At 37.8% G+C, this 22,652-nt stretch overlaps 1 protein-coding gene across 5 annotated transcripts in view; it reads left to right on the forward strand.

The window, feature by feature from the left end:
* The first annotated feature begins 552 nt into the window (after window positions 1-552).
* Window positions 553-22,652, forward strand: part of SLC25A12 (solute carrier family 25 member 12) — a 91,198-nt gene continuing 69,098 nt past the window's right edge. The window contains exons 1-3 of one of the 5 annotated variants that reach the window (XM_040643925.1): window positions 553-661; window positions 1,615-1,668; window positions 19,489-19,631. In XM_040643925.1, the coding sequence (XP_040499859.1) occupies window positions 650-661; window positions 1,615-1,668; window positions 19,489-19,631 (209 nt within the window). In that variant the 5' untranslated portion in view covers window positions 553-649. Of the gene's footprint in view, window positions 662-1,614; window positions 1,669-6,786; window positions 6,843-9,240; window positions 9,898-9,936; window positions 10,401-19,488; window positions 19,632-22,652 lie in introns of those variants that run through there. The other 4 variants (XM_040643932.1, XM_040643930.1, XM_040643947.1 and 1 more) reach the window with 4 other exon arrangements.

The following is a 22,652-nucleotide window of genomic DNA, read 5'->3' on the forward strand; positions in this document are numbered from 1 at the left end:
TGGAGTGAGCCTACTAATAAAGCTTTATAATAGGACAAGAATTACAAATGTATTAAGCATATTCATCTCATCCCAACTTAAGGACGTATTTATCGTTATGTTTCCTTAGGTTTTCCCCGGAGTGCGTGGTCCCCCATGTTTTTTATTGTCAATATTAGCCATTTGTTGTGATTAATGCAATTATTATTATTATCATCATCAATGGGGCATGTCATTCGATCCGTCGAAATCTTGCTTAATCTGGATCCTAAGCGTTCCTTTAAATCTCAGGAGAAAACGACTTTGGCTGAAGTCGGTGCCCAAAGCCACACCCAGTAAGAGGCCTTAAGAAACCTGGGGCTTTCCTGGCGGCGACTCAGCTGTAAGCAACCACCCTGCGCGTCGGAATCCCAGGGCTGGCACTCCAGTCTTCCCCGTGGGAGGCGCGTCCTCCTCCCCAGCGAGGCAGGCCGTCCGCCCCGGGTCCAGCTCCCTTTCTGGCGGGGATTCGGGGGCCCCCTTCCCGCCCCGCCCAGGGCTCATCTGCATAGGGACGCGCGCGGCGCCGGCGAGCGGGAGGGCGGGCGCGGCCGGGGAGGCGGCGCGCGCGCGCGCCCTGACAGCTCGGCCCTGCTCGCTCACTCGCTCGTCCCCGGCTTCTGAGCACAGCATGGCGGTCAAGGTGACTCTCAACTCTCTGCTGCTGCCTTTATTGCATAAGAGACATTCGGGGGACCTTTCTAACAGCCCCTCACCTCTTACCATTTCCTTCTTTGCCTGGTTCTTAGATAGCGTATCCTGGGGCTCCAGCTTGCGGGTGGGAGAGCTGTGTGGGGCTTGGACCGGAGGGAGAGGATGCCCGGCTGGGGGAGGGGAAGTAGGAGGGATTATGAGTTGGAGGGGCTTCTGAGGACCGCAGGTCAGTGAAGGAAGAGTAGTGTCCTGCTCTAGATGCATGGGATTGTGAGCCCGGACTTGGAGGGCGTCAGAAAGGGAGTAGGAGGAAGTGGCATGTAAAGCCGGGGATACCTAAGGCATCTGTGTATTGCGGTGGGGGAGGGGGTGAGTAATTGAGTAATTTGGAGCTTCAGTGGGGCTGGGGGCAGTGGTTGGCATTTGTGCTGCAGGTGGCAGGATGTCGAAAGTATCTGGAAACGTTGTCGCAGCTTTCATATTTTGGGTTGGGTGGAGAAAGAGAGGAGGTTATTTTCTGGATTGCTTTTCATGGGGAAGAAAGGCTGCTAGGCCAGGCGATTAATTTGGGTGTTTCAACTTTTTTGTTGCTCTGTTCTTGCTGACTTCTTGATTTGGAGGGGGGTGGTTGCTATTGCGTTGCTAGTGGATGTGGAGTAAAGTAAGAGATTAATCCTCACTGCCCTCCCTTTCCAGTCCAGAGGAAATCTGGGAGATTTGCTGTATATTAAGCTCTTCACGCCTGTATTTACCCCCCCACCCCGCCCCGTAGGACAGATCTACAATTTGACAGGTGTTATCAATATTAGTACTTTTGGTTTGTTTTAAACTAAATGCCCTTATAAAAGATAAGACAATTGATTGTTAGCGTCTGCGAACTCTAATCTGAACAGATTATGTGGTCTCTAGTAAAGCATTAACTGGCTTTTTTCCCCCCTACAGGTGCAAACAACTAAGCGAGGTGATCCGCATGAGTTAAGAAACATATTCCTACAGGTAAATTGGCTTATGTAGCATGCTCTTATTGGGGCAAAAGAAATATGTAAATTTAATGCTTTTCAGGCCTTAACTTTCAGGATTGTTCTATTTTCATTTATTTTTAAAAACATGGATTGAGAAATATAGCTTAAAATTATTTTAAGGTTTGAATATTTTCTTTTTTATTAAGGTTTGATAAAACATTTTCCTCAAATTATTGTTTTTTTAACATGACTTAAAGTATGTAAAGAAGGACACTAAAAAGAATTTCTGGCTTCCCCTAAGCACTATGATCAACATTATATTTTAAAATATATTGACGCTCTTGTGTAATTGCTAGGTATGTTGATTAAATTTCTCAAAAGTTGCAAGTTTATGGTTTTCCTCCTTATAAGCATTTTTTATGTAATTTGTTACAGAGATAAGAATATTATAGTTATTGTTAATTTGTGTGTGTCTTTTCTCCCTCTGCTTATTTATATTCATCAGTTTTGTTACAAAATGTTACTGTCTGCAATTCTTGCAAGGACCCACCTACTGCTAAGTTTTTAAGATCAGCAAGTTGGCTGTAGACTTAAAAAGTTGGCTTAGTTTTTTGTTTTGCTTTCTTTTCTTAAATTTCAGAAGTTTCTTAGGCAGGAAGTTGTACTTAAGAAATAGATGAAAAGGGAGACAAGCTAAGGTGTTCCACCAAATTGCTGTTTTTCTCTGAAATATTCTTTTGAAAACTTTCTATTCTGGACCTGGGTTCTTATATAGAAACTTTGACCTTGGGCAGGTCCCTGCTCGGTATTTGTTTCCTCTGTAAAATGAGAGGTGATCTCCAAGGTTCCTTCCAACTCCAAACGTCTATGATTCTATATTAGGAACAGATTCTAACATATGCTGATCAGCCTGGAATAGATGACATTTTTATCTGAGGCATGGATTGCTTAAGCTATTGTTGGGGAGGAGGCTGCATAGATGACCATACATATGTGTAGTTCATGAAAAAGAATTAGCAAAAATTGAAATCTTAGATTTTATAAAATCTGATAAAGGGAAGCATCATATCCAGAACGTAAGTAATTGTAATGGAAGTGATCTGTTTATGGCTTGAGACCTTTATTCCTCACCAGTATTCTTGGAAATAGTGGGAAAATATGTCAGTATTAACCGCACTGTATGATTATACTTAGTTGTTTTGTGAAATGTTCGTGTGATATAGTTAATTTTTTTTAGATTAACTGCAGATTAAGTAGGCATGGAAGAAATCAGTTGAAATGATGCATGATGTAGTGAAGGTGTCAGAAACACTAGGTTCAGTTCCCAGTCCTGCCTCTGATCGTTGTACCTGTAAGCTACCTGTCTGGCCTTTCTGGGCTTCACCTTCTTGCATGGGACTCAATGGGACGTTGGGAAATCGAAATTGAGGTCCTTCCAGCTTTAAAAATCCTGTGTGTGGGGGTGCCTGGGTAGCACAGTCAGTTAAGCAGCAGACTCTTCGTTTTGGCTCACGTATGATCTCAGCATCATGAGATTGAGCCCAATGTCAGGCTCTGCTTTCTGCGGAGAGTCTGCTTGGTTTCTTACCCTGTTCCTCTTGCCCTACCCTCTGCTCTCTCTTTCTCTAAAATAAATAAATAAATCTTAAAAAAGAAATCCATCATTCTGCACGGATTTCTTTTTTGGGGGGAGGGAGGATAGAAATATAAGGAGAGAGCTGGGACTATGCCTAGCTTTTTGACAACTTTTAAATCTTATTATCTTTTTTTTGGTAGGCTTTTAATTTTTAACTAATATCTACACTCAATGTAGGCCTCGAACTTACAACCTTGAGATCAGGAATCGCATGCTCTACTCACTGGGCCAGCCAAGCATCCCCTTATCATTATCTTCTTACACATTATTTTGGATGATGACCTTATTTTATACTGAAAAGTTGTGGAATTTATAACAGTGCATTTAGCAATAGTTATAAAGCATTGACCCAAGAATTATTGATAGATAGGAGATCATATATATTTACCTTCAGCCGCTGGAGAGATATAATATAGTTAGTTGAATCAATTTGAGGACAGTTACCAAGTAAGATGGCAGATTTTTTTATTCCTGTCTTGAGTACTTCCAACTATAGTTACTTGAAGCTATAGGACATTGTTTAGAAACAGTTTTATATAAGAAGCATGTGGTTCATTAATATTTTAGAGGTAATAGGCGAAAATACATACTAACTACATATTTCTTAAGCATTAATTTTTTAATTTTTTTAAAAGATTTTATTTATTTGATAGACACAGCGAGAGAGGGAACACAAGAAGGGGAATGGGAGAGGGAGAAGCAGGCTTCCCGCTGAGCAGAGAGCCCGATGCAGGGCTCGATCCCAGAACCCTGGGATCATGACCTGAGCCAAAGGCAGACGCTTAACGACTGAGCCACCCAGGCGCCCCTATATATTTCTTAGCATTTAATATATTTACCCAAAAAATATTTAGTAAGGACTGTTTGCTGTGTGTGCAGTTGTATTTAGTTTAGCAGTAGACACCAGTTGAATAATCAAAGGAGATTGAGCCAAGATGTGAATGGTAATGGACATGTGACTAGCTCCTCTCTCAGACGCATTCAATCTCTAACAGGTTGTGGTTGAGGGAGTCAAGAATAATGAAGTCAAATGCATAGCCTCTGGTAGAGCAATCAAATCTTGCCTGGATCAAAGTGGCTATAATAATAATGACAATGGCTAACTTTTATTGATCATTCTGCACTGTGCTGGGCAATGGCCTAATGCATTAAGGGTATTACATTAATTTTCATAACAACCCTAGGAGGTAGGGTTAGAGTCCCTGTTAAATAGATGAAGTTAAATGACTTGGTTAATGTCATTTAGTCCTTAAGTGGTGGAGGCTAGATTGCAATCAAACTGCAGAACCTGTACTCTTAACCCTTACACCTGATCACTTGTGAGGTCTCAAAATGGGGGGCAGTTAATATTTTGAAAGCTAGAGGTATATGAGGGGCTAATGGTAGCTGTGTTTGTTAAGTTAAAGGAAAAAAACCTGGTTACTTAGGTGCTGGAAAAAAAAAGTGCCTTTACACTGTAACTACCCAGAACATTTGGCCAGTGAGTTTGGATTTGAAACAGTAGGGAGGCACTATGGGTTTCTGAGTGGGCAAATTGAAGTGGTGAATTCTGACAGCTCTTTGTGTATGTTGGATAAAGTGTGGAGAGGTTGGAAGTAGGTAGGGAGATCAGCTAAGAGGCTATTGAAATAATACATGTGGGAGATAATGACCTGGAGTGGCTGATGGCTGGGGAAATGGAAAGGAAGGACAATACCAGGGACTTTGTAAGGGATGGATCCATTGAATTTGATATTCAGTATAAAAGTAAAGGAAGAAGTAGTGAATCTGGATAGATGTTAATTGATAAGGCATCCATTTGGGAATTTTTTTGGAGGGGAGGGCCGTTTAAGTTGGGATGTTAAATAAATATGTCCCAATATGTTAAATCTGTCAGGTTTGGAGAGAGTCAGAGTTGTATAGGTGGTAGATAAATCCTTGTGGTGAGGGGATTAAATATAAAAGAAATAAGACCAGGAATAAAGGACTGATTAATAAGTGGTATCCACAATTGAAGTGGGAAGGAGGAGGAGGAGAACAAGGGAGAATCATCCCATGGGAGTTTAAAGTAGTTCCAAAAAAAGGATATTATATAGTCAAAGATTTAAATATAGATTATTGTTATTAGTGTATTTGGTTTTGGTAGGATCTGGGGGCCACTTGAGTTCAGGATCATTTGAGCTGTTTAAAGACTACAAAGAAGATTTAATTTTGAATTTTGGAATACAATTGAAAGCTTTTTTTTTTTTAAAGATTTTATTCATTTGTGAGAGAGAGAGAGAGAGTGCGTGTGCACGAGTGGGGGGTGGGGCAGAGGGGAGAGGGAGAAGCAGACTCCCAGCTGAGCAGGGAGCCTGATGTGGGGCTCCATCCCAGGATCCTAGGACCCGAAGATTGTGACCTGAGCCGAAGGCAGATGCTTAACTATCTGAGCCACCCAGGGGTCCCTAATTGAAAGCTGTTTTTTGTAAAATTTAGATTAACTCTCTAATTCACAAATACTCATTTGTTTTTGTCAACAGCAAAATATTCCTCTTTGAAAGTGCTGGTCTCTATATTTCATGGAATTATGTGTGCAAGTTTGTGAGAAGGACTTTATAAAAGTGAAACATTATTATTTGGAATATAGGGAAATAGGTTTATTTTTTCTGTGTTCATTATTTCTCAAATTTTGATGAGTTATATTTTCTAGTTAAAAATAAAGAACAATAATATTCACTAGGATCCTGCTTTTTCCTGTCCCCTACAAATTCATTAAATTGGAGCACAACAAATGAATTCATATGTGTTAGATTGTGATATAATTTTACAACCAGTTGTCAAGCTAAGATCTTACTATTACTACCCTTACAGCTGTCATTTCTTGATTTATCTCTTCTTTTACCTCTCTCACCCACACACTATCATTGACCCAATTTTGCTACATCAGAAATATACAGTAGCGCAAAGGAGACAATAGAAGCAATGAAGAGGGAGGTAAGGTGAGGATAACAGGAATGTCACAGGCTGTTTGTTATAAACCTGACAAACTTCAAAATGAGGAGTTAATCTAGTCTATGCTTTGTGGCAAAGTAGGTTTATCAAAAACTGTTTTAAGTGAATTGTTTGTTAAGGTCTTTTTTTTTTCGGTTGACTTTTTGTTGTTTATTTATCAGTGTAGTGTACGGTAAAAGCAACACAGACTGTATCATTATATGTTAGATTATAAACATGCTGCAATATAGAACTTCAAATATTTTGATCCTGTTTTTTTCCTTTTTTTTTTTTTTTGAAGATTTTATTTATTTATTCGAGAGAGAGCACAAGCAGGGGGAGGAGTGGAGGGAGAGGGAGAGAAACAGATTTCCTGCTGAGCTTGGAGCCTGACATGGGTTTTGGGCCCAGGACCCTGAGAGCATGACCTGAGCTGAAGTTAGACGCTTAACGACTGAGCCACCCAGGCGCCCCATCCTGTTCTTTTTCTCACTGTCACCAATGTAACAAGATCCTATCCCACATAAAAACTATGAAAATTCATTTTCTTCTGTGTTATTTTAGAGAAGAAGTGGAAGAAGATGCTGCTAATGTAAAACGAAGAGTGATTCTTCCTTAAGGTTTTTATGATAGCGTATTAATTTTTAATTGAAAGAAATATCCTTTTATTCAATAAATATTTGCTTATGTACTACATATATATTTATTTTTGGCAATAACCTGGGGCTGAGAAGGGAATTAAGCAGGGCTTTTAGCAGAAGATACTTCCACTTTGTTGGAATAGGCATTAGGGCTATGTTTTCAAAAACATGAAATGTGTTCTACAAATGATAACATCTGAGGCCCAATGTGGAGGAAAAAGGTGCTCTCATAGGGTATTTGTGGAAACAAAGACTCTTTGGAAAGCAGTCTGGCAATAGTTTAAAATAGAAAGAAGATACCATTTGAAACAAACAATCCTACCTTTGGGATATTTACCCCAGAGAAATAAAAATACTCATAAGAATATATATGTACAAGGGGCGCCTGGGTGGCTCAATCGGTTAAGTGGTTGCCTTCAGCTCATGTCATGATCCCAGGGTCCTGGGATCTAGTCCTGAATCAGGCTCCCTGCTCAGCAAGGAGTCTGCTTGTCCCTCTCCCTCTGCCCCTCCCCCCTGCTTGTGCGCACTCTCTCTCTCTCTCAAATAAATAAAATCTTAAAAAAAGAATATATATGTACAAGGTTGTTAGTTGCGGCACTCAGTTGTTCCTTGAGGGGAAAAAAAGTGGGAAACAAGAGAAATGTAATCGAAGGGGAGTGGTAGAAAAATTATGAAATAACAATCCCATGGAAAATTACACAGAACTAAAAAGAATGAGTTAGGCCTATTATAGCTGATTTAGAGAGATTTCTAATGTACTATTAAGTGAGATAAGAAAGATGTAAATAAGTGTATATAGCATGATTATAGTTTTCTAAAAGACATTTCATATATGTTGTATGTATATTTACACACATATATATGCTTATAGAAGAATTAGGGGAAAATAAAAAACAAAGCCTTGATGTATATGTATTAGATTTTGATCAAGTGAATAATTTAAAAAGTAAGAATTTAGCAGTTCAGAACCTGAAGTTAAACGAGGACTTCCAAGACTAAATTGGGTTGAATAAACCCAGTATGAGACACACAGAAGGGGATCTATAGTTTTCTTAGTCATACTGATTAAGGGTTTTCACCAGTTCTTTAGAATATAGGCATTGAAGATGATAGCCTTTATCTTTAGTATATTAGTATTTGCCATAAACTATATAGAGTTTTCATTAAAAAAAAGGGTTATGCATTAAGGGCATACTCACACCATAGACTTTATCCTTGAGTCAACTGAAAGATTAAAAAATAATGGAAAAGATGAGAAGATTACTGTTATTAAATGCCATGTTGTGTTCTACTACCCATCAATATATTTTTAATTGTCTACCATGTGCCAGGCTAGGCATTGTGCTAGGTTTTGCCTTTATAGATTTGAAAGATTTTTTTTAAAAATTTACTTATTTGAGAGAGAGAGAGAGGGAGAAATCGTGCACAAGCCAGGGGGAGAGGCATGGCGAAAGGGAGAAGCAGACTCCCCACTGAGCAGGGAGCCCCCCATGGGGCTCGATCTAGGAACCCCTGATTATGACCTGAGCCAAAGGCAGACACTTAACCAACTGAGCCACCCAGGTGCCCCTACCTTTATAGATTTTAGATAGAGGATTTCAGTAAAGGTAAAACCTCATATTCTAGGTAGCGGTGAGACAGACAATAGCAAAGCCCACAGACTTGGAAAAAAAACAAAAGGTAGCTGCAGAAGGTGACAAGTCCAATAAGAAAATAGAATGATGGAAAAGGCCATCATTTTTCAAGAGGGTGGTCAGTAAAGACCCCTGAGGAGGTGATATTAGAGATGAGACTAAAAGGTGGGTAGAGAGAATTCTGAACAGAGGGCTCACATGTCTAAAGGCCTAGATGTGGATACGGGTTTCTTATTTTGGGCAAACAGAAAGGAGGCCAGTGTGCCTGAAGTGTCAGTGAGGGAGTGAATGGCCTGCAAGAGATGAGGCTGAAGGAGAGCGACATCAGGCACGGCCTTGCTTGTAAGCCACGGAAAATGGATTTTTTTTTAAGAGCGTTGTTGAAACTACTGAAGGTCTTTCACCTTGGAAGTGGAAAAATTCAATTTACATTTTGAATAGATCATATTGAAATGTAAACTTTCTTGTACATATCTGTGCTTTCTTGTGGATGACTGCTTTGTGTAGACTGTGATTCTTCCAATTTAATTTCCTCCTGTCCATGGAGTTCTTAGAATATCTTGAGTGAGGCCTCACTGACTCCTTTTCATCCAGGAGACCAGTAGCTGGAGCCTACAAGGGCTTTGTAGTCTGACCTAGATTTGAGTCCTTATTTGATCTCTTTTTGCTGTATGACTGTAGGTATTTACATTAGCTTTGGAGTCTGTTTCCTCATCTGTCTGAGGAGGGATAACTACACCTAGCACATAGGGATGTTATAAAGATTAACCGAGGTAATTGGTAAATGATGCCTGACACATGGGGCTTAGTTCCTTTTTCCCTTCCTTTTCTTCTGAGATGAAGATTTTTCTTTCCTGAATAAGATCTGAGTCCTTTGTCTTTCCCAGATAACTGTGCTGGACCTATAAAGTGACTAAGATGTTAATATGTATTTATGATTATGTACATGTAATCAGCTAATTACTCACATATTTGAGACATACACCTGAAGATCTTTACAAATCCCCACATTCAGAAATACCACCATAAGAGGTGACTTCTCTCAAGTTTGTAGGTTCCGAGAAGTGTTATAGCCATGGTCTAAGATTGAGAGACTATGGAAGATATGTGTAGAGGTTTTTTTTGGAAACTTCAGCTGCTCAGTCTGGAAGAGAGAAGGAATAATAGTCCAAGTAAACTTGGAAATACCAAGACACAGACCTAAAAGAGACTTGTAATTCATTCTTTGTGTGTGTAACTTAAAAATCATTTCCCTGTTCTGTCCAGCTCTCTTTTACTTAATATTACTGAAGTTTCTGAAGCATCATTCACCGAAACCAGTGCCATGGCCACTATTGGGCTTCTAGAACTGTGCAAATGCTTACTTACTGAATCACAATTACATCTCAGGCACTATTGTAAGTATTTTATACAAATCTTTATGGTTAATCCTCAAAACAACTCTATAAGGTAGGAACCATTATTATTCCCATTTTCATAGATGAGGAAACTGAGCCCTAGAAGGGTTAAGTAACTTGCTCAAGGCTATACAGTAAATGGAAGAGACTTGCTTTATGTATTTCAAAACAACTTGACTTTTTTAGTTAATATTGTTTGGAGATATGGGTATGTTAGTACATATGGAATCATCTTATTCTTTTTCTGTTGTCTTTTAAAAAGGCTTTTTTAATTATGGAAAATTTTAAACCTATATAAGGTTAGAGAAAATAGTATAATGCATTACCATATATCCATCACTCAGCTTCACCAACTGTTGTGGCTAATCTTGCTTCATCTGTATTGCAGCTGCATTGGATTTTGAAGCATTTCCCAGACATTATATCACTGCATACACAAATACTTTAGTATCTCTAAAGGTGATGACTCTGAAAACCATCAAACCATAATTCGATTATTACAGGTAAAAATATTCCTTAATAATGTGGATTTCCATTCAGTGTTGAAATTTCCCTGATTGTTTCATTTTTTTTAAAGTTGCTTTATTAAAATCAGGATCCAAGCCATGTTCATACATTACATTTGGTTGATCTGTCTCTTAAATCTTTTAATATTTTCCACTCCCTACCAAGATAAAGGTCCTTTTTTCTCTGTGGCAAAAATCTTGATATTTAATCAAGGCTTACCAACATTAAAGCATTCTGTCTCCCTAGGAGCTGCACCTTGATTATCAAAGACATGATTTGCCCAGGCTTACAAATATATATGCTCCTTGTATGTTCCCATGGTTACTTAGACCAAGAGATTGAAGTATTATGTTAAGAACAATGCAAATTAATTATGCAACTTAATCTGCCCTGAGAAGCATTCTAGTTTGAGTTATTGAGTTCTCTGGGGTCATTATTTTATTTCCAAGGTTTTTGGCCATTTTGAGGGGAAAATTGTTTTGGTAGACCTAGTTTATTACGGTAGCTTCAGTTGATTTCAGTGATTAACAAGGGTCTTGTACCTCCATGCTCTGTTAGGAATTGCATTGTTTAGTAGCCGACAGTAGGACTTGATATAATGGACAGTAAAAATACATATACTAAAGCAAAAAGAAAAATAAGCACATAATAGTTCATGGAAACAAGCTGAGTTAGAAAGCAGACTTTTGGAGAACTTTTTTTGCAAAATCAAATAGAAGGTTTGTTTCTAGTGTATGTGAAATATCCAACAGAAAGTGCTAGTTAAAATTAGATGGATGGGACGCCTGGGTGGCTCAGTCAGTTAAGTGTCTGCCTTTCGCTGGGGTCATGATCCCAGAGTCCTGGGATTGAGTTCAGCATAGGGCTCTTTGCTCAGCGGGGAACCTGCTTCTCCCTCTGTATGCCACTCCCCCTGCTTGTTCTTTCTCTCTCTCTGACAGATAAATAAATAAAATCTTTAAAAAAAAATAAAAAAATAAAATAAGATGGATAAAATTGTCTTTTCCTAATGCATGTGTAGTTGATTTTAGTAACTATCAAAAAATTCTTGTATCACTAATTAAAATCTTTTAAAAAGTGGCCATATGTGTTAAAATTATTTTTCAAAATATTATGATAGATGAATTCCACATTGACTGTTATGACAGTGTTAAACAGTGTTTGTGTGTCAGACCTGTTGCAGTCTGCTCCTCATGCAGAATGCTCGTGTAGTTAAAGGGCATACATTCCGGACTAAATTTGGCTTCCGTTGGGAGTAAGAGCAGTAAAAATGACAGCAAGAGAATTAGCTTTGTATGCTCAACTCTTCCATTGTTCATGTATTCATTTTTCTGTATGGGAAATGCTTTATCTGATATCTGTAATCACCAAACTTTGCAACATTGTCATTTGAGAGTTACTGAAATTAAAAGGATATTGAGATCTGAAAATGTTGGTTCATCTCAGTTGGAACAAAGTCATGGAGCAACAGTGTGTTTTGACTCATATTACAGCCACGTGTTGGATAAGCAGAGATGAAGCTGGCTAGACCAGAGGACCGATGTGGTAAACCCAAGAATAGTGGAAGCCAATCCCAAGGAGACCTTGGTTTGGAGGAAGATGAAGAGTTAGAACAATAACTCCTTCATGCTTGGGCAAAAGCAGAATAATTAAATAAGCAAGGAGGGAAATTGAGACCCTATGCTTTTCTGTGTTTCTAAGCATTTTAGAAGAACTTCAGTATTTCAATATGCATTAGTTTTACAGTTTCCAAGTACTTTGGTGTTCAAGATCTCATTTTCCCCCTTATATCAAGACCGCTATCTTTCTGTACTGTTTTGTTAGAAAAGAGGCTCAGAGAAGCTGTGTTTCACTCAAAATTGCACAGGGGATTAGAACTCGTTTTATGACCCTGGTTTCGGTGTCCATCATGCCACCATCTCTGAGCTACGTGAGGGTAGGAACTGTGTTTTTGTGATTTTTGCATCCCTAGTACCAGGCATAGTGTCCAGCCCACAATTGGTACTTAATGTTTTTTAGGTGAATGCAGAATGACCTGGAAGATTTGATATTAGCAGGTTTTTGGTTTAAAAAGCAGCACTTCTGAATATATTACCTTGGTTTTGGCGTGCATACTTGAAAAGAAAAGCCTTGATACACTGTATACTTTTTTTTTTAAAGATTTTTTTTTTTTTTAAAGATTTTTTATTTATTTATTCGACAGAGATAGAGACAGCCAGCGAGAGAGGGAACACAAGCAGGGGGAGTGGGAGAGGAAGAAGCAGGCTCATAGCTGAAGAGCCTGATGTGGGGCCCGATCCCATAATGCCGGGATCACGCCCTGAGCCGAAGGCAGACGCCCAACCGCTGTGCCACCCAGGCGCCCCTTTTTTTAAAGATTTTATTTATTTATTTGACAGAGAGATAGCCAGCGAGAGAGGGAACGGAGCAGGGGAGTGGGAGAGGAAGAAGCAGGCTCCCAGCGCAGGAGCCAGATGTGGGACTCGATCCCGGAATGCCGGGATCACGCCCTGAGCCGAAGGCAGACGCTTAACAACTGCGTTACCCAGGCGCCCCTACACTGTATACTTTTAAAAAAGTAACCAGCTTAATGGACACAGCAGATCAGAATTTTTCTTTGTAATCTCTGGGAAATCTTTTAGACATATAAAATATCAAAGGATCTATTTGTCTTTGAACTTAAACCATTTAAACAGGTAATTTGTATCATTTAGATTATTTGGGTTTTTTACTCATTTGTGTCATTGAATTTTAAGTTAACTTTCTTTTCCTCCTTAATAGAAATTTAGGATTGTGTGAAAACTCTTAGTAAAGTCTGCTTTATAGTAACCTGTGATATAGGTTAAAATTTGGTAAATTGTTAAAGGATTTACTACTGTCTAACTTAATTCAGTCAAGTGAGACCTTGATATGTTGATCTGTTGGCTTGGTAGGCAAAACATTTCTAGATAACAGGATCTCATTTGGAGCTAGAGGTAGTTCAGTGTAAGTACAATAATGTAAGTGCATATATCTGTATGTGAAACCCTACCATCTTTTATTGGCAATAACGATTCTGATCTTTCATTAAGATGCATTTTATTTCTCAATCTTCAGAATATCAAGACTTTTTTAAGCACATGTGAACTATACTCAATGTAAATTTAAATATTTCTGGAAATGTCAAAGCTATGTGCACTTTTACATTTAAATACTTGAGTTGGATTTGGAAAAAGTTTAATCAAGAAAATAAGTCACCTATTTTTGTTTGGATACTGTCAGCTACTTCTTGTCAATGTCTTTCATGTGTCCTTGACTTGCTTCCCAAGACGGATTTACAACTGCTTAAGAGACATCTTTGAAATGGCAAATGATTAACTCTAAAGTTATTTGGAGTATGGATATAATATTTGGTCAATTTCATTTAAAGTAATTTTGGTTCACTCTGAAATGACAGGAACAAAATGGAGATGTTATTATGAAACTAGTAAGTTAGTTGATATATTAAATTTTTAGCATAACTGTTAGCATGGGAGACCCAAAACTTTGTTTTACATTGCTTTTATTGTTTTTAGTATAAATATGCAACTCATTTTGGTTAGCAGAAGGAGGTCTCCGTATGGCCCCTTAACCTTTTCTGATTTCCAGCCTTTTGTGTTACTCAAGGCCACATTTACTTTGTTTAAAACATCATTATCCAGTCAATTAAAATTAACATCGAAAGTAATGAAGTTGTTTAAAATAAACAGGTCATTCTTATTTTAAAAGTATTTTAGGGGCGCCTGGGTGGCACAGCGGTTAAGCGTCTGCCTTCGGCTCAGGGTGTGATCCCGGCGTTATGGGATCGAGCCCCACATCAGGCTCCTCTGCTATGAGCCTGCTTCTTCCTCTCCCACTCCCCCTGCTTGTGTTCCCTCTCTCGCTGGCTGTCTCTATCTCTGTCGAATAAATAAATAAAATCTTAAAAAAAAAGTATTTTAAAATATACTTTTGGTGTAAACATATCACCTGTTTTCTTTGTTAACATAATACCTAAAATGTTTTAGCATCTTGACTGACTGCGGGTAGATTCTAGTTTCAGTTCTATACTCCCTCTTCTGTTCTGTCCGTTCAGGCAAACAGACTCACTGACATTGCCGAGTAATTGTCTCTAATTTAATGAGTTAATTAGTTAACTGTCTCCTGCAAAAGTCAAGTACTGACTCCTTATGGATGAGAAGACTTGTTTTTTTTTCCCTCTGAGCAATACACTTTATCTTTCAGTTCAAATCAAGTTAAAATAGACTAGGAGAGTTGGGGAAAACACTAGCAAAATACCTCAGGGTAAGTGATTCTCTGGCATCATTTATAACCCCAGATACTGGCAAAGCCTGTTCCAGTACTTGTCAACAAAAGCATTTGTTTTCCTTGTTGGCTGCTGTGTCCTTGGTTTGTGCTAAGGCTGCTCTATTTCCTGATAAAGTCAAGAATGTTGTGAAATCCTGGTGATTCTGTAAGTACAGTATAATTTCTGTGTGTGCGTGTGTGTTCTGTGTGTAGTGGTGGTAATCCTGGCAGTCAAATTCAGGTATTAGTGTTAGATGTTAGACACGTATGTGGCAAAAAAGAAAGGGAGGATTAGTTGCCACATTTTGCTAATACTAACTCTGAAATGTTTTCATATTCTCTTTTTTGAAAACTGACATCTGATTGTGGAAAGCAAGCAGCTCTCAAACAGTTGTAGAGAGAACAAAGATCTCCATAACCCATCTCTAGTGTTGTGTTTTGTTTTGTTTTTTTAATTTTGCATCTTGTGTTTAGTTCTTCCTTCTTTTAAATTTTTCATAGGAGTCACACCCAGGATTCCTTGTTAAAGGTCGTGAGCATTCGTATAGTTCTTTATATATGATATGTATGTGTATGTATATTGCTGAATCGCTTTTCAAAATTACTGAATTGGAAAAAAAACAACACGTACAGAATAATATAAATAGTTATGCTATCATTTGTGTAAAAATAAATGGGTAAGAATATTCATGCATATTTGCAGGTATATACATTGGCATGTATATGCCTATATCTCATATATAATCATTTATGCTTAAAACATCTGGAAGGATATACAAGAAATTGCCTCTGGAGTGGGGTATTGAGTGACTGGGGACAGAGGTGTCAGGAAAATTTTTCACTGTATACCCTTTTGTGCCTTTTGAATTTTGAATGGTGTGACTGTAACATTATGAAAATCATTAAAAAAAAAAACATTAGCAAGGGGTGAAAGTACCCATTGTTTTCTTATTTGCACTCCCACCCCCTTGGTTCAGGCCTCATCCTCTTTCACCTGGATCTTCAGTAGCGGACACTAGGTCTCCCTGCCCCCAGTCAGTTTCTGTCCTCTCCAAACCATCTTTTCCATTGCCACGAGAGAGAGCACAGGTTGAATCACATCTCTGTCCTCCTCTAAAATTTTTAGTGCATCACATGGCCCACAGAATGGAGTTCAGACTGTTCAGTTTAGCATTCAGAGTCTTCCATCATCTGCCTTTTTGGTCTCACCTTCTGCATGCTATCTTTGTATACCTTCTCTTCATTGCCATTTCCTTTTCAACTAACTCTCTCCCCCCAAAAAAGGAAAAAAAAATATTTAAAAATTTCTATATTTGTTCATATTGTTTTTCTTCTTCTTTTTCTTTCTTTCTTTCTTTTTTTTAGCCTGAAAGACCCTTTCTGTCTGTTTGCAGTTAAAATCGAATTTTATTTTTAAAGCCTATTCTGAACATTACTTTCTCCTTCCTGCTGCAGCCCCATTACACCTGTTCTTAGAATGAACCATTCCTTTTTGAATCCCATAGTACATTTCCCATACCATTGTTTGGCACTCAAATTCTAGTGAGTTGTTGACTTGTCAGTGTCTTTAAATTCTATTTTTAGACTTCCTTGTGTTGATTCCTCTTTTCAACTGCAGTAGTCTTCCTGACATTGTGCCTTACCCCACTCCTGCCTATTCTTAACTCTGTGGTTTTCTGATTTTGTTAAAACATGTCAGATTTTGAAGAACATTGGAGAACAAAGAGCAAAAGGAGTAGTTGACAGGAATTGGTAGAATCTACTCACTATTATTACTAATACCATACAGTTTATTTTTTCTTTGTCCTATATTCGCATACCTGTTGTTTTGAAATGTCAAAGATTATTTGGTCTTCATTTTATAGATGTGTCATATATCTAGAAGCCTGGGAGGAGAATGGAGTTGTTGAAGGACTCAGTGAGTTAGTGGTAGAGCCAGGACTTAAACTTAGGACCGTTTCGGGAATGATGTTTATAGCATGTAGAGAAAACATGACTTTATTTTGAGGTGATATTTGTTAGGTGTTTTTGGTAGTACAAGCTAGTAAAAACATGTCTATCTTGGGCTACTTCTTGTGCAGGCTAATAAAGCATTGGCTATGATAGCCTCTGTGGTGTGTTTTAGAATATGACAAAAGAAACATTTTTTATTTAATTCTTGTTGAAAGAGCTGGTAGCGTGGTTTAGTCAGATTCACAAATGAGAATATTTGAAATGCTTAACAAAAAGCAAACCAATAGTCTTTTGCTTTGATCCTTCCCATCCCTGTCTTGTTTCCCAGAAGCAACCACTTCTAACTCTTAGCTCTTTACTTTGGTATTTCCCTTCATATTTCTATACTGCTATTTCTAGACATTATTGACTTCCTATGATGGTAGTTGAGGAATTCCTTATACTACTTCCTCCTTCCTTCTCCCTCCATTTCTCTCAATATATTATCATTATTAAATTAATATTTGTATATATATTATTATGACTATAAATACTGTTAATTTTGAGCCAAGTCATGTATTATATTTCCTGTTTATGTACAACAAAAATACATTTTCATAATTTACTTTCTCATAGAGTTAAAAATTACCCAATTTTTCATTCACTTAGCAATTTGTGTATCTAATACCAATTAATTTAACAATATTTACTGAATGCCTACTGTGTGCCATTATTCTTGGTGCTTGGGATACAACAGTGAACAAACTAGACAAAGATTCCTTCCTTTTTTGGGAGATAGACAATAAACATAATAAAGAAGTAAAATACATAGTGTGTTAGAAAGTGATACATGCCAAGGGGGGAAAAAGAGCAATGTAAGGGGGAATGGGAATATAGGTGCAAGCATGTGTTGTAATACTAAAAAGGGTGATAAGAGTAGATCTCATTGAGAAGGTGACATTTGAACAAAGATTCATACTCCTCACAGTGTTATTTTTCACATAGCCAAATGCCTTGGATAATTTAACATTCCATTTTTCCCAGTGGCTTTCCTTCTTGGAGCCCTTCGTCTGCTCCCTGCCAGGACTGTGTACTCTAGAGGCCTGCAGCACAGTTTTTGTCCTGGGATTTCTCTTGGCCACTTTCCTGGGTTGGATCATCTGATTCCTGGATTCCACATCTTCCTCTGACTCGGTTCATGCCCTCTTTTTGATGGAGTAAATTCTCCTATAGCTTCCTGAGAAGGTACATGATCGGAGAAAAAAGTATTGAGAACATGGATATCTGAAAGTACTTTTATTTTTATTTTATTTTTTAAAAGATTTATCCATTTTAGAGAGGGAGAGAGAGAGTATGCATGAGCAGAGGAGAGGGAGAGAAGAGGCCTCCCTGCTGAGCACTGAGCTGGCCTCAGGACTCGATCCCATGACCCTGAGACCATGACCTGAGCTGAAACCAAAAGTCAGACGTCCAATTGAGTAAGCCAATCAGGCACCTCTCAAAGTACTTTTAACCTACCCTTACAATTGATTGAAAGTTTGGCTCAGTTTAGAAATCTAGGCTGGAACTCATTTATCTTAGAATTTTCAAGGTCTTACTGCACTGTCTTCAAGGTTTCAGTGTTTCTGTTGAGGAAGCATTGATGCTTGTGATTCATAATTCTTAATAAGTGACTTTCTTTTCTCTCTGAAAACTTTTAGGGTTTTCTCTTTATTTTGATGTTCTCTAATTTTATGATGCTGGGCCAGAGCCTGGTGTGGATTTTTTATTTGTTTGTTAATATATTGTGCTTGGCACTTAGTGAGCTCTTGTATTCTTCAATTCTGGGAAATCTTCTGATGTTACTACTTTGACAGTTGACTGAAGTAGCTTAATTGATCAGCTGCAACCCAAAGAAGAGACCTTTGGTTGTTCATGTTTGATCATGCCATAGTATATAAAACCCTTAAAATAATGAGGCATTTATTTGATAGGCAGGTATTTTCTTTGTAAAAATTAATGACATAAAAGAATATTTTTGTTTCTTTTTTCCAGCTACTGGAACATAGAACAAATACCTTTGGTGGAAGGTCTTCTTTGTCATGCTTTTCTCATTCATTTCACTTTCTAAGGTTTAGTAGTCTGCCCTGTACCCCCCTACATGTCCCCCCACTGTACTGTATGGTGACTAACAATATAATAAAAAATATTATTATTTTTTAAAAAAAGCCTCAAAGAGTCTACAGGGGTCATCTTCTCACTCTCAGGTCTTGGTCACCTCGGCTATCCTTTAACTTTTCTTCATCTTTCTCGTATTTCTTCTCTTAAGTATTATATGTTTTGTTGAGATAAAAGTCACATAACAAAATTCACCATTTTAACCATTTTAAAGTTTATAGTACAGTGTTGTTTAGTATATTTACAATGTTGTTTGGCCATTGCCACCATCTCATTCCAAGTCATTTCATTGCCCCCCAAAAGAAACCCCATGTATGTTTAAGCAGTTACTCTCATTTCCCCCTTCTTCCAGTTCCTGGCTACTATGCCTCTGCTTTCTGTCACTGTGAATTTGCCTGTTGTGGACATTTCATGTAGAAGGGGTCATGCAATCTATGGCCTTTTGTGTTTGGCTTCTTTAACTTAAAATGTTTTCAAGGTTTGTCCATGTTGTAGCATATATCAGTACTTTGCCAATGTTCTTAAATCAGGCTCTGAGTATTTTTCACTATCCAGAGAAAAGTCCTGCATTTATTATCTTTATTATGATTTTGATTCTGGCCTTTAATTTACCCTTTCACAAAATATTTTTTGGCTACAAGATGATGTTGGATAATTTTAATTTTTAAGTATACATTATTTATTTTTTAGTATGCCAGTACTGAGGTTGATGGAGAACATTACATGACCCCAGAAGACTTTGTCCAGCGCTATCTTGGACTGTATAATGATCCGAATAGCAATCCGAAGATTGTGCAGCTCTTGGCAGGAGTAGCTGATCAAACCAAGGATGGGTAAGAACCGTTATACATTGTTTGGAAATGACTGTTCTGCAATATCTTACTAAAAAATAGTAAACCTTAAGTTTACCTATCACCATCTGGAATTTTAATATTAATAAACCATATTTTTTTCTTAGAAGTTTATGAAAAGTGTTATTTGCTGCCATTATCAAGGATTTAGCATAACTAGCATTTCTTTCTTGCTTTTTTGGGGGGGAAAGAAAACTACATGTAAAAAACCGTATTTTATATTGAATAATCTGAACAGAATGTTTTTCAGAAAACTAAGTGTATTTCTTTCACGCATACAACAAATATTGAATACCTACTATGTTTTAGGCAATGTTCTAAGGCCCAAAATTACACCAGTGAATAAACTGATAAATGCAAAAGCACTACACAAATTTAAAAGTAAACTATAGCATGTTATGTTGTAAGTGCTACGAAGAAGAATAAATCAGGGAAGAATTTAGAGAGTGGTATTTATTCATTTATCTGTCTACTCATTTATTTGACAAACATTTATTGAACAACCACCATTAGCCAGGCACTGTTGGACCTTAGTAATACAAGCGTGAATAAAATGGGGTTCTCGGCCTTAAGAAGAAACTCATGACCTAGTGAGAAAGAGGATGGGTAAACAAAAAAAATAAAGCTTTGGGAATAAGGTGCTATAATAGAAGTATAAGAAAGATACAAAGGACACCCAGGAAAGCATGGTTAACTCTGGGGTGATCAGGACAGCATTATAGAAGAGGTGATCCTTGAGTGAAATCTGACAAGATGAACAGGAGGTTGCTGGTGGTTGGATAAGTAGGGAGGAGGATTCTAGGAAAGGGAACAACACTGGTATGAAACATCAAGGAGAGTGTGCATGTGTGTGCCTGTGTGTGTGTGTTTTGGGTAGTGACATTGGGGAAGTTGTGTTACATGTACCTTGGTGTGGCTGTGGTGTTGCTTTGTTGCTGTTGGAGCTGTGGTTGGAGTGGAGCTGGGGACCTTGTGTGCTAAGATTGGACTGTATCCTGAAGGCTCGTGACTCAGTCTTGGAAGTATTTTTAGCCTGGCAGCATATGGGTGTGTGCAGTCACAGAAATAGCAAGGTGCGTCTTAACTAGAGTGTCCGTTTACTCGGGGGAAAAGCACACCATTTTTATTTTAAAGTCAGATATGATTGTATTGTAGAGCAAGTGGATTATTTTTATGAATTATAAAGAGAATTTTGTCGTGCTTTGTGAGTTCCAAGCTATATCCACAGGCCTTCAGAGGCCCAGGTTCTCTCTCCTACTTGTAGAGGTAGTTGTGTGAAAAACTAGGCAATGAGGAGTTGTTAAAAGTTATTTCTATTACCACAGATATGATTAGATTTTAGAAAAATGGTAGTTGGAGTAGGGCAAGACATGCACGCAGTGAAATCCATTTAGGAAACTACTGTAGTAGTTAAACTAGAAATGTTGGTATCTAAGTTCTTTGTGTCCAGCGTTAGTATTGTATTCATTTGTATTTTCCCACAGAATCTAGTACAGTGCATGAAATCTACTATGAGTATTTTATATCTTAGATAAAGATTTTATATAACTTATCAATAGTAGATATTGGGGACCTTGTATACATTTTGTGACTGGTCTCTAAAACAGTCAAATCAGGGGCTCCTGGCTGACTCAGTCGATAGAGCATGAGACTCTTGATTTTGGGGTTGTGAGTTCTAGCTCCACATTGAGTGTAGAGATTACTTAAATAAATAAACTTAAAAAAATAAAAAAAAAACCTAGTCAAATCAGCTGATAAGTTACTATGGATTATTCAGTCATTGGATTTCTCAATAGTGATTAGGCAGTAATACATTTGAAAATTAATTATTTTTAGTCAGAATTCATTCTTCAAAAATTTTAAAGGTAACATATATATTTAGATCTTTTAGGAACTATGAGAGTATTTATTGTCATTAATTTGGCCTGAGACCCGCTTTCAGAGTACTCATATCTTTTCAGATGCTTCTTTTGTGACCATCTGCTCTGGTCCATCTCAGTAAGTGTTTTTTTGAAGCTTCGAAGTCTGGTTCTCCCAGACTCAGTTGCATTGTTAATGTGGTTGAGTGGAATCAAGAGTTTAAGTTGCCAGAGTAGATCAAAGATGGGTTTTGGCTAGTGAAGTATCTAATAATGGTGAATGTTCACTTAAAAACAAACCCGTTTCTCTTTGTAAAAGGTAAATCTTCCCCCCCGCTTCCCGCTCAAAGGTAAATCTTTTCTATTTCAGATTTTAAAAACTTTTTAAACTTCCTTTTTTCCTCTCTTTGGAATGAGTCAGATTGGGATTGGATAGGAAATCTGATTCAAAGAGTTAGATCATAAAAATTAAATGAGTTTATGAAACATATAGGTTATTTCTAAAAGCAGAGAAAGGTGGAATTTTCTAGAAGCACAGCAATTCTTTTCTTTCTTTTTTTTTTTTTTTAAGGGGGGGATGGGGCAGAGGGAGAGGGAGGAAGAGAATCTTAATGTGGGGCTTGATCTCACAACCCTAAGATCATGACCTGAGCCGAAATCCAGAGTTGAACACTTAACCAGCTGAGCCACCCAGGTGCCCTGGTATAGAAGGTAACCTTCTATTCATAGCTTGTCTTCAGGGGTTCCTGAACTTGCTGAAATACTATGCAAAAAGAGTGAATTTGTATCTGCATTTTTCTGGAGAGATATCCCAGGTTTTCAGGAGGGGGGGGTCTATGAATTCAAAAAAGGTTAAGTATCCTTGTTAACGTTTCTTTAATACTTGTAATTCAAGAGAATCAAAAGCTTTGATATTCTTTAATTTATTCCGAGTAGTCAACCCTTAATCTTTAACATTTAAGGGAAATGAGACCTGGAGAGGTTGATTGATTTGCCCAATGACACAGAATTCTCTTAATTTTTAGTCAATTTTCCTTCTTATAATCATTAAAAAAAAAAGTTCTTTCCGCTGCACCTCACCCCCCTCTTTCTGTTTTCCACCTTTTTACCCAGAACAGTGATGAAAGAATAGTGAGTGCAGTTG

This window comes from Ursus maritimus, unplaced genomic scaffold (genome assembly GCF_017311325.1).
Source record: "Ursus maritimus isolate PB19 unplaced genomic scaffold, ASM1731132v1 scaffold_1, whole genome shotgun sequence".
Taxonomy (NCBI): domain Eukaryota; kingdom Metazoa; phylum Chordata; class Mammalia; order Carnivora; family Ursidae; genus Ursus; species Ursus maritimus.